An 11,003-nucleotide genomic window follows, 5' to 3' on the forward strand; every position below is an offset into this window, starting at 1 on the left:
ACCTGAATGTATGAAGAGTTCATGATCATTGGAAGTGTCACTAAAAACTGAAACTTTAATTTATTATTTTCCTTGTGACAATTTTTTTTGTGCTAAATGTTCTGTATTTGTTCACTTCATTAAGAAGCCTGTTGTAAATATTTTTAATAAAGTGAGTTTCAATGTGAATTTACATGTCTCTTTATTTCCTGTTCTGTGTTTCAAACGCTGGAAGTATCAGTGCTCAGGGGGTTGCAGCAACCCTACTGGCAAAGGGCTGTAACTGCAAGGCTAATAAAAAGTTGATTAAACAAATAAAATAAAAACTCAACCCTTTGAGTAACATTTCGAGAGTAGCATAGCAGTAGGCCTAACATTTTTAATTTCATAATTTTTTATAATATTTGATTGTATAACAAGAGTATTCAGTGTATATATCTGATGATAGTGGTAATGGTGGTGCATATATTTTTTAAGATTTCCGTTGATATGAAATTTTGGCTAGAGCACTGATGTGACTTTATTAAATAGACCTTTTCTCAGCACCCCCTGCATCCTTGGAACAAACCACAAGACACTGGCAACGCATAGTTAAAACTGACTGTGATACAATTGCTCCTTTGTAACAATCCTGTCTGTTTTAGCAAGTCTGTTTTATCACCACATGTTCCAGCTCACAACTGTATTCATATCTGTTGTATAGGACTGGTTGACCTTCCTGTAAACTCACCTCCCTACCAACTCCCGGCAACAGTTTATAAAAATGATGCAGTGTGTTGGGACAGAGGATGAAAGTCACTGTAATGGCATCATTATTATTTGTCATGTGTCCTGTTTCCACTGTAATGTCTTGATTTCTTTTTTGTTTCCGAAAAATTGTAAGACGTCCAAATGAAACTAGACTCGGACGTGTGACTCACAAACATGTATTTAATCTCGGCCTCACCTGTTTGTTAAGCCTGGATCATCATCTAGTTCATTCCAAACATGCCTCAACATGTTAATGACACTCACAACACAAGGCCTTGTCTCATCTGAGTGATGTGCGGAGAATAGAAACTGAAAGTTATCAAGTCAGGAAACAGAAAATGACACAAGAGTGTTATGTTGATCCGCTGAGTCAGCATGAGTATAAACTGTGATGAGTTCAAAATATATCTGACATCAGCCCAACTACAAACATATCAGATGACTGGGAAACAAGAGCATAATAGATCCATGAACCAGTCATCATCTACAGGACCCTGACAGGGACAAAGCTTGAAAGTAAAGTCCCAAAACAAATTGACATGTCTCTCCCATAGACTGTATATAAAATATCTCAGTGTGAGAGGAGGCTGAGGAAACTTTCACAAAGCTGAGATATCATGAAGTTATTACACATTCTTTTATTCAATTTTTATTGTTATTTAAAAAACTCAGTGCTTTATTTGAGCTGGACGGACAGATGTGCAATAGATGCAACGTGTAACTGAGAACATCAGCAAAATAACAATATTTACAACATTGATAAGAAAAAACAGTTTGTAGAATAATGGAGAAGTGTGTCAAACTGTAAAAGTTTAAGTATTTATACATAAGAAAATGTCTGGAAGAGATGAAGGGAGCAGCAATGACAAATGATTTGAGGAGTTATTGTCAGTAATGGTGGAGTATGTGAGGAGGCGTATTATATGTCAAGCAGTTAGTCCATGATCAGCTGCCACCACAATCATGATCCATCACCACTAGATGTCACTAAATACTACGCACAGAACCTCCAGTGCAGGACATTGATTCACTGTTGGTCTTGTTTCCTGGTTGTTTGTCTCTGCTCCAGGTGCCTGAGTTTGCAACATGGGAACCAGTACCAGAGGACCAACTACCCCTGGTAATGTCCTCATTACTGGGTGCTTGTGATGAGTTTGAAATTCATGCCCATTTAGTTTAAAATCCCAGGTTCTGCTTTCTGTTATCAGTCATTTTCACATAGGTATGTAAATGTAATGTAAAATATAGATTTCAATATAAGTTATAGGAGACAAACTCTGTTGTCAAGATGTACAAACATGTATTCAGCAGTTTATCTGTTGCCAACATGAGACAATGTGCAATACAAACTTTATGGAAGCCCATTTCTGCCACTTTGTTAAAAGTCCTTTAAGTTATTATAATGAGAAATTCTCAAAAAATATGACTTAGTTACTCAAAACAATGACTTAGTTACTCAAAATCATGTCTCAATATCACGTGTTAGAAACTCATAATAATTAAACACGTTCATAAAATGAATGTACATGTAATAAACCAGCAGATTACCAAAGGTCAGACAGGCTGGGTCATGAGTCATGGAACTGTTTGGTGATTAGACATTATGAATGAATTTAACGGTTTTATTTAAAGGTTATTTACAGCTTCAGGTTTTTTTAAGTGGTGGTGAATTGTACACATTTCTCACCAACACCTCTTTGATTTTACAGCCCACACAAATCCCTGCAGACCTCGTGGACAAACTGGAGCGACTGGCCTTGGTTGATTTCCGGACCAAACAGGGTCTGGCCTGTTTGGAGAAAGCGATACGGTTTGCAGATCAGCTTCATGTGGTTGACACGTTGGGGATTGAGCCCATGGATTCAGTCCTGGAGGACAGGTATGGTGCACTTCTGACAAGGCCTGCATATACCAAAAGATTTCTGTGATGTCGGCCACCTCATTGTTTCATCCAAATTGCATAATTAATGAGCAACAACCACAGCTCAATTTAACCTCTCGTGAAGCCCACTGCATGATTGTGTTTGTGTTTTATCCATGAACAATTCAGGGCTCTATACCTGAGGAATGACACAGTGATGGAAGGGGACTGTGCTGAGGAACTGCTTCAGCTCTCCGAAAACACAGTGGAAGAATATTTTGTGGCACCACCAGGTGAGAATACACCTGAAAACATTAGTGTTGATTCAGTGATTTCTTGTAAATTATTGAGATGACAATTCAGGTCATTTAAAGATAATTTGTCATCAATGTTTTTGCTTGTTATTGTGAGAATTAAGAACAATTTTCTTCCCACAGGAAATATTCCTTTACCAAAGCGAGAAGAGAGGGCCGCATTACTGAAACACTCAGAGTTCTGATATTTGTGGTCTTTTCCTGGATTTCACTCACATTGTTTTTTTAATTTGGAGAATGGATGTGTCTTCCAAGAATTGCAATATATGATCAATTGACTAAGAAAAAGTCTTGGTCAGTGTGCTGCTTATCTGCAGCCAATAACAGCTATCAAAAAGCTTTATCAGATATATATAGTACAGTGCATGTTCTGGAACAGGAAAAATAAAAAGCTGCTGGTCATTTACTTTTAGTTTTACACTTTACTTTTACACTTTTACACTTTACTTTTACACTTTTACACTTTACTTTTACACTTTTACACTATTTTTTAGTTTCACTATCCTTTCATCAAAATGGTGAGTGAGCAGTATGTGTGGCCAAAGTGTGTAATGAGGATATTCATTAATTTGATTATATTTATTAGTTATGATGGATTTATATTATTTTCATGTGTGATGTTTTCTTTGTAATGTTGTTTAACTTTAATAAAAAACTTTTTATCTATCCCTGTTGCTGTATAACAAATATAAACAAATTATTAATGTGATGAAATTGTACAGTCAAATCTGTCAAAACTTGGATGAACATTCCTATGGCAATTCTTTCCTGATTAGAAACAAGAAAACCCCCTGCTATGATTTCTTCAGCCCCACCCTTTAAAACGTCATTATCAGGTGGTAAAATCTTAAACCTGCCCTGGGGCTTGTGATGATAGCGTCATAACAACCATTGATCGATGTCCCTGCTATGCTGGAGGCGGATGTTTCTGGACATTTCTAGAACCCTGAGGTTTACTCCACCCAAATACTACTCTCTGTGTTCCAATGCAAAGGTTGCTAAGAGTTTCGTGTTGGACAATTTGTGTAATTAGCAGAATTAGCTCAATATCAGGTCAAATAAATATGGAATCACAAGCACAAGCTGTTGTTTGAATGGTTGCACACACACACACATACACAGTTGAAGTCCGTGCATCACATGCAAACATCAATGGGAGGAGAATCGAAACTGAAAGTTAGAGACGGAGAGAGGAAAACGAATCTTACGCAGCGGGGAGGGAGCTGATCAGCTGGGCCAGCCTCTATATAAAGTGACGAGTTGATTCTTCAGCTGTTAGTGTTGTTCTTGCTACTGAACATCATCAGCTTATCTGCTGTTTACTGAAGACCGAGTTTTCCTGAGACGCTTCTGCTTTGAATCAAGAGGTGAGGGAACTATTATATTCTTACACTATTTTACACGTGAATGTTTATGCCAAAGATTTTATTACAGACTTATTTTAAAATGTTTTAATTGTGTTTCAGACATGGATTTAATCATCACTATGCTGAACGGGAAGACCGTCACACTGAGGGTGAAACCCCAGGACACGGTGGGCAGCCTGAAACAGGTCCTCCAGCAGAAAATGGATGTGCCCGTTGAGAGGCAGAGGCTGGTGTTCGACAACGGCCAGCGGACTGACCTGAGCGACGACCTGCGGACCGTGGGCTCCTACGGGCTGCATGCCGGCTCCAGGCTGTCTCTGCTGGTGATCGAGCCGAGCCCGCCGGCCACCTTCCAGGTGTTCCTGAAGAATGAGAAGAACGTGGTGACCACCTACGACATCACAAGCGACGAGACCGTGAGCGACTTCAAGCGCAGGGTCCAGTGCAGGGAGGGAGTGGCGGAGACTCAGCAGAGGCTGGTGTACCAGAGCAGGGAGATGACCGCCGGCAAACTGTCCGACTACAACGTGCATGCCCTGAGCACCATCGAACTGTTAATGCGTCTGAGAGGAGGAAACTGATCATCATCTGATCATCACAGAGCCTTAAACACAGTGCTTCCGATTTGTTTTATACTTTAACAACACATTCCAACTTTTACATGAGAATCCATACATTATTTTGGGGGGGAAATTGAGGAAAATGTCAAACCAGAAGCCTAAATAGATTCAAGCTCTCCAGCGAGTTTGTTACAAATATGTTCTGAACTTTTTCTGTCATCCTGCTGTGATCCTATGTGATTTTTATGTCTTGGCTTAAAGGTCAAGACTGTAAGATTTGGGTTAGAGGGATCTACTGCCAAAAATTTTGTTTAAAAATAATCATAATGATGTTTTCATAAGACCTGAATGTATGAAGAGTTCATGATCATTGGAAGTGTCACTAAAAACTGAAACTTTAATTTATTATTTTCCTTGTGACAATTTTTTTTGTGCTAAATGTTCTGTATTTGTTCACTTCATTAAGAAGCCTGTTGTAAATATTTTTAATAAAGTGAGTTTCAATGTGAATTTACATGTCTCTTTATTTCCTGTTCTGTGTTTCAAACGCTGGAAGTATCAGTGCTCAGGGGGTTGCAGCAACCCTACTGGCAAAGGGCTGTAACTGCAAGGCTAATAAAAAGTTGATTAAACAAATAAAATAAAAACTCAACCCTTTGAGTAACATTTCGAGAGTAGCATAGCAGTAGGCCTAACATTTTTAATTTCATAATTTTTTATAATATTTGATTGTATAACAAGAGTATTCAGTGTATATATCTGATGATAGTGGTAATGGTGGTGCATATATTTTTTAAGATTTCCGTTGATATGAAATTTTGGCTAGAGCACTGATGTGACTTTATTAAATAGACCTTTTCTCAGCACCCCCTGCATCCTTGGAACAAACCACAAGACACTGGCAACGCATAGTTAAAACTGACTGTGATACAATTGCTCCTTTGTAACAATCCTGTCTGTTTTAGCAAGTCTGTTTTATCACCACATGTTCCAGCTCACAACTGTATTCATATCTGTTGTATAGGACTGGTTGACCTTCCTGTAAACTCACCTCCCTACCAACTCCCGGCAACAGTTTATAAAAATGATGCAGTGTGTTGGGACAGAGGATGAAAGTCACTGTAATGGCATCATTATTATTTGTCATGTGTCCTGTTTCCACTGTAATGTCTTGATTTCTTTTTTGTTTCCGAAAAATTGTAAGACGTCCAAATGAAACTAGACTCGGACGTGTGACTCACAAACATGTATTTAATCTCGGCCTCACCTGTTTGTTAAGCCTGGATCATCATCTAGTTCATTCCAAACATGCCTCAACATGTTAATGACACTCACAACACAAGGCCTTGTCTCATCTGAGTGATGTGCGGAGAATAGAAACTGAAAGTTATCAAGTCAGGAAACAGAAAATGACACAAGAGTGTTATGTTGATCCGCTGAGTCAGCATGAGTATAAACTGTGATGAGTTCAAAATATATCTGACATCAGCCCAACTACAAACATATCAGATGACTGGGAAACAAGAGCATAATAGATCCATGAACCAGTCATCATCTACAGGACCCTGACAGGGACAAAGCTTGAAAGTAAAGTCCCAAAACAAATTGACATGTCTCTCCCATAGACTGTATATAAAATATCTCAGTGTGAGAGGAGGCTGAGGAAACTTTCACAAAGCTGAGATATCATGAAGTTATTACACATTCTTTTATTCAATTTTTATTGTTATTTAAAAACTCAGTGCTTTATTTGAGCAGGACGGACAGATGTGCAATAGATGCAACGTGTAACTGAGAACATCAGCAAAATAACAATATTTACAACATTGATAAGAAAAAACAGTTTGTAGAATAATGGAGAAGTGTGTCAAACTGTAAAAGTTTAAGTATTTATACATAAGAAAATGTCTGGAAGAGATGAAGGGAGCAGCAATGACAAATGATTTGAGGAGTTATTGTCAGTAATGGTGGAGTATGTGAGGAGGCGTATTATATGTCAAGCAGTTAGTCCATGATCAGCTGCCACCACAATCATGATCCATCACCACTAGATGTCACTAAATACTACGCACAGAACCTCCAGTGCAGGACATTGATTCACTGTTGGTCTTGTTTCCTGGTTGTTTGTCTCTGCTCCAGGTGCCTGAGTTTGCAACATGGGAACCAGTACCAGAGGACCAACTACCCCTGGTAATGTCCTCATTACTGGGTGCTTGTGATGAGTTTGAAATTCATGCCCATTTAGTTTAAAATCCCAGGTTCTGCTTTCTGTTATCAGTCATTTTCACATAGGTATGTAAATGTAATGTAAAATATAGATTTCAATATAAGTTATAGGAGACAAACTCTGTTGTCAAGATGTACAAACATGTATTCAGCAGTTTATCTGTTGCCAACATGAGACAATGTGCAATACAAACTTTATGGAAGCCCATTTCTGCCACTTTGTTAAAAGTCCTTTAAGTTATTATAATGAGAAATTCTCAAAAAATATGACTTAGTTACTCAAAACAATGACTTAGTTACTCAAAATCATGTCTCAATATCACGTGTTAGAAACTCATAATAATTAAACACGTTCATAAAATGAATGTACATGTAATAAACCAGCAGATTACCAAAGGTCAGACAGGCTGGGTCATGAGTCATGGAACTGTTTGGTGATTAGACATTATGAATGAATTTAACGGTTTTATTTAAAGGTTATTTACAGCTTCAGGTTTTTTAAGTGGTGGTGAATTGTACACATTTCTCACCAACACCTCTTTGATTTTACAGCCCACACAAATCCCTGCAGACCTCGTGGACAAACTGGAGCGACTGGCCTTGGTTGATTTCCGGACCAAACAGGGTCTGGCCTGTTTGGAGAAAGCGATACGGTTTGCAGATCAGCTTCATGTGGTTGACACGTTGGGGATTGAGCCCATGGATTCAGTCCTGGAGGACAGGTATGGTGCACTTCTGACAAGGCCTGCATATACCAAAAGATTTCTGTGATGTCGGCCACCTCATTGTTTCATCCAAATTGCATAATTAATGAGCAACAACCACAGCTCAATTTAACCTCTCGTGAAGCCCACTGCATGATTGTGTTTGTGTTTTATCCATGAACAATTCAGGGCTCTATACCTGAGGAATGACACAGTGATGGAAGGGGACTGTGCTGAGGAACTGCTTCAGCTCTCCGAAAACACAGTGGAAGAATATTTTGTGGCACCACCAGGTGAGAATACACCTGAAAACATTAGTGTTGATTCAGTGATTTCTTGTAAATTATTGAGATGACAATTCAGGTCATTTAAAGATAATTTGTCATCAATGTTTTTGCTTGTTATTGTGAGAATTAAGAACAATTTTCTTCCCACAGGAAATATTCCTTTACCAAAGCGAGAAGAGAGGGCCGCATTACTGAAACACTCAGAGTTCTGATATTTGTGGTCTTTTCCTGGATTTCACTCACATTGTTTTTTTAATTTGGAGAATGGATGTGTCTTCCAAGAATTGCAATATATGATCAATTGACTAAGAAAAAGTCTTGGTCAGTGTGCTGCTTATCTGCAGCCAATAACAGCTATCAAAAAGCTTTATCAGATATATATAGTACAGTGCATGTTCTGGAACAGGAAAAATAAAAAGCTGCTGGTCATTTACTTTTAGTTTTACACTTTACTTTTACACTTTTACACTTTACTTTTACACTTTTACACTTTACTTTTACACTTTTACACTATTTTTTAGTTTCACTATCCTTTCATCAAAATGGTGAGTGAGCAGTATGTGTGGCCAAAGTGTGTAATGAGGATATTCATTAATTTGATTATATTTATTAGTTATGATGGATTTATATTATTTTCATGTGTGATGTTTTCTTTGTAATGTTGTTTAACTTTAATAAAAAACTTTTTATCTATCCCTGTTGCTGTATAACAAATATAAACAAATTATTAATGTGATGAAATTGTACAGTCAAATCTGTCAAAACTTGGATGAACATTCCTATGGCAATTCTTTCCTGATTAGAAACAAGAAAACCCCCTGCTATGATTTCTTCAGCCCCACCCTTTAAAACGTCATTATCAGGTGGTAAAATCTTAAACCTGCCCTGGGGCTTGTGATGATAGCGTCATAACAACCATTGATCGATGTCCCTGCTATGCTGGAGGCGGATGTTTCTGGACATTTCTAGAACCCTGAGGTTTACTCCACCCAAATACTACTCTCTGTGTTCCAATGCAAAGGTTGCTAAGAGTTTCGTGTTGGACAATTTGTGTAATTAGCAGAATTAGCTCAATATCAGGTCAAATAAATATGGAATCACAAGCACAAGCTGTTGTTTGAATGGTTGCACACACACACACATACACAGTTGAAGTCCGTGCATCACATGCAAACATCAATGGGAGGAGAATCGAAACTGAAAGTTAGAGACGGAGAGAGGAAAACGAATCTTACGCAGCGGGGAGGGAGCTGATCAGCTGGGCCAGCCTCTATATAAAGTGACGAGTTGATTCTTCAGCTGTTAGTGTTGTTCTTGCTACTGAACATCATCAGCTTATCTGCTGTTTACTGAAGACCGAGTTTTCCTGAGACGCTTCTGCTTTGAATCAAGAGGTGAGGGAACTATTATATTCTTACACTATTTTACACGTGAATGTTTATGCCAAAGATTTTATTACAGACTTATTTTAAAATGTTTTAATTGTGTTTCAGACATGGATTTAATCATCACTATGCTGAACGGGAAGACCGTCACACTGAGGGTGAAACCCCAGGACACGGTGGGCAGCCTGAAACAGGTCCTCCAGCAGAAAATGGATGTGCCCGTTGAGAGGCAGAGGCTGGTGTTCGACAACGGCCAGCGGACTGACCTGAGCGACGACCTGCGGACCGTGTGCTCCTACGGGCTGCATGCCGGCTCCAGGCTGTCTCTGCTGGTGATCGAGCCGAGCCCGCCGGCCACCTTCCAGGTGTTCCTGAAGAATGAGAAGAACGTGGTGACCACCTACGACATCACAAGCGACGAGACCGTGAGCGACTTCAAGCGCAGGGTCCAGTGCAGGGAGGGAGTGGCGGAGACTCAGCAGAGGCTGGTGTACCAGAGCAGGGAGATGACCGCCGGCAAACTGTCCGACTACAACGTGCATGCCCTGAGCACCATCGAACTGTTAATGCGTCTGAGAGGAGGAAACTGATCATCATCTGATCATCACAGAGCCTTAAACACAGTGCTTCCGATTTGTTTTATACTTTAACAACACATTCCAACTTTTACATGAGAATCCATACATTATTTTGGGGGGGAAATTGAGGAAAATGTCAAACCAGAAGCCTAAATAGATTCAAGCTCTCCAGCGAGTTTGTTACAAATATGTTCTGAACTTTTTCTGTCATCCTGCTGTGATCCTATGTGATTTTTATGTCTTGGCTTAAAGGTCAAGACTGTAAGATTTGGGTTAGAGGGATCTACTGCCAAAAATTTTGTTTAAAAATAATCATAATGATGTTTTCATAATACCTGAATGTATGAAGAGTTCATGATCATTGGAAGTGTCACTAAAAACTGAAACTTTAATTTATTATTTTCCTTGTGACAATTTTTTTTGTGCTAAATGTTCTGTATTTTTTCACTTCATTAAGAAGCCTGTTGTAAATATTTTTAATAAAGTGAGTTTCAATGTGAATTTACATGTCTCTTTATTTCCTGTTCTGTGTTTCTAACGCTGGAAGTATCAGTGCTCAGGGGGTTGCAGCAACCCTACTGGCAAAGGGCTGTAACTGCAAGGCTAATAAAAAGTTGATTAAACAAATAAAATAAAAACTCAACCCTTTGAGTAACATTTCGAGAGTAGCATAGCAGTAGGCCTAACATTTTTAATTTCATAATTTTTTATAATATTTGATTGTATAACAAGAGTATTCAGTGTATATATCTGATAATAGTGGTAATGGTGGCGCATATATTTTTAAAGATTTCCGTTGATATGAAATTTTGGCTAGAGCACTGATGTGACTTTATTAAATAGACCTTTTCTCAGCACCCCCTGCATCCTTGGAACAAACCACAAGACACTGGCAACGCATAGTTAAAACTGACTGTGATACAATTGCTCCTTTGTAACAATCCTGTCTGTTTTAGCAAGTCTGTTTTATCACCACATGTTCCAGCTCACAA

At 38.7% G+C, this 11,003-nt stretch overlaps 4 protein-coding genes across 4 annotated transcripts; all 4 read left to right on the plus strand.

The window, feature by feature from the left end:
- The first annotated feature begins 1,623 nt into the window (after nucleotides 1-1,623).
- On the plus strand, nucleotides 1,624-3,310 carry LOC117767710 (glutamyl-tRNA(Gln) amidotransferase subunit C, mitochondrial-like). The gene is made up of 5 exons (XM_034595535.1): nucleotides 1,624-1,645; nucleotides 1,734-1,849; nucleotides 2,439-2,608; nucleotides 2,780-2,883; nucleotides 3,028-3,310. The coding sequence occupies exons 1-5, from the start codon at nucleotides 1,624-1,626 to the stop codon at nucleotides 3,087-3,089; spliced, it is 474 nt and encodes a 157-aa protein (XP_034451426.1). The 3' UTR covers nucleotides 3,090-3,310.
- An 836-nt stretch (nucleotides 3,311-4,146) lies between these two features.
- LOC117767696 (polyubiquitin-like) lies at nucleotides 4,147-5,275 on the plus strand. Its single transcript, XM_034595520.1, has 2 exons — nucleotides 4,147-4,271; nucleotides 4,371-5,275. The coding sequence occupies exon 2, from the start codon at nucleotides 4,373-4,375 to the stop codon at nucleotides 4,850-4,852; it is 480 nt and encodes a 159-aa protein (XP_034451411.1). The 5' UTR covers nucleotides 4,147-4,271; nucleotides 4,371-4,372; the 3' UTR covers nucleotides 4,853-5,275.
- Nucleotides 5,276-6,795: 1,520 nt separating this feature from the next.
- Nucleotides 6,796-8,481, plus strand: LOC117767711 (glutamyl-tRNA(Gln) amidotransferase subunit C, mitochondrial-like). The gene is made up of 5 exons (XM_034595536.1): nucleotides 6,796-6,817; nucleotides 6,906-7,021; nucleotides 7,610-7,779; nucleotides 7,951-8,054; nucleotides 8,199-8,481. The coding sequence occupies exons 1-5, from the start codon at nucleotides 6,796-6,798 to the stop codon at nucleotides 8,258-8,260; spliced, it is 474 nt and encodes a 157-aa protein (XP_034451427.1). The 3' UTR covers nucleotides 8,261-8,481.
- An 834-nt stretch (nucleotides 8,482-9,315) lies between these two features.
- On the plus strand, nucleotides 9,316-10,313 carry LOC117767697 (polyubiquitin-like). Its single transcript, XM_034595521.1, has 2 exons — nucleotides 9,316-9,442; nucleotides 9,542-10,313. The coding sequence occupies exon 2, from the start codon at nucleotides 9,544-9,546 to the stop codon at nucleotides 10,021-10,023; it is 480 nt and encodes a 159-aa protein (XP_034451412.1). The 5' UTR covers nucleotides 9,316-9,442; nucleotides 9,542-9,543; the 3' UTR covers nucleotides 10,024-10,313.
- Nucleotides 10,314-11,003: the final 690 nt, after the last annotated feature.

The sequence above is a fragment of the Hippoglossus hippoglossus genome, chromosome 9 (genome assembly GCF_009819705.1).
Source record: "Hippoglossus hippoglossus isolate fHipHip1 chromosome 9, fHipHip1.pri, whole genome shotgun sequence".
NCBI lineage: Eukaryota > Metazoa > Chordata > Actinopteri > Pleuronectiformes > Pleuronectidae > Hippoglossus > Hippoglossus hippoglossus.

What these genes read in the sequence shown, in the direction of transcription:
- LOC117767696 (XM_034595520.1), top strand. Translation starts at nt 4,373, where the DNA reads ATGGATTTAATCATCACTATGCTGAACGGGAAGACCGTCACACTGAGG.
- LOC117767711 (XM_034595536.1), top strand. Translation starts at nt 6,796, where the DNA reads ATGGTGGAGTATGTGAGGAGGC. An exon ending in GGTGGAGTATGTGAGGAGGC is followed by an intron (nt 6,818 to 6,905) that starts GTATTATATGTC and finishes TACTACGCACAG; the next exon opens with AACCTCCAGTGCAGGACATT. An exon ending in CAGAGGACCAACTACCCCTG is followed by an intron (nt 7,022 to 7,609) that starts GTAATGTCCTCA and finishes TTGATTTTACAG; the next exon opens with CCCACACAAATCCCTGCAGA.
- LOC117767697 (XM_034595521.1), top strand. Translation starts at nt 9,544, where the DNA reads ATGGATTTAATCATCACTATGCTGAACGGGAAGACCGTCACACTGAGG.
- LOC117767710 (XM_034595535.1), top strand. Translation starts at nt 1,624, where the DNA reads ATGGTGGAGTATGTGAGGAGGC. An exon ending in CAGAGGACCAACTACCCCTG is followed by an intron (nt 1,850 to 2,438) that starts GTAATGTCCTCA and finishes TTGATTTTACAG; the next exon opens with CCCACACAAATCCCTGCAGA. An exon ending in ATATTTTGTGGCACCACCAG is followed by an intron (nt 2,884 to 3,027) that starts GTGAGAATACAC and finishes TTCTTCCCACAG; the next exon opens with GAAATATTCCTTTACCAAAG.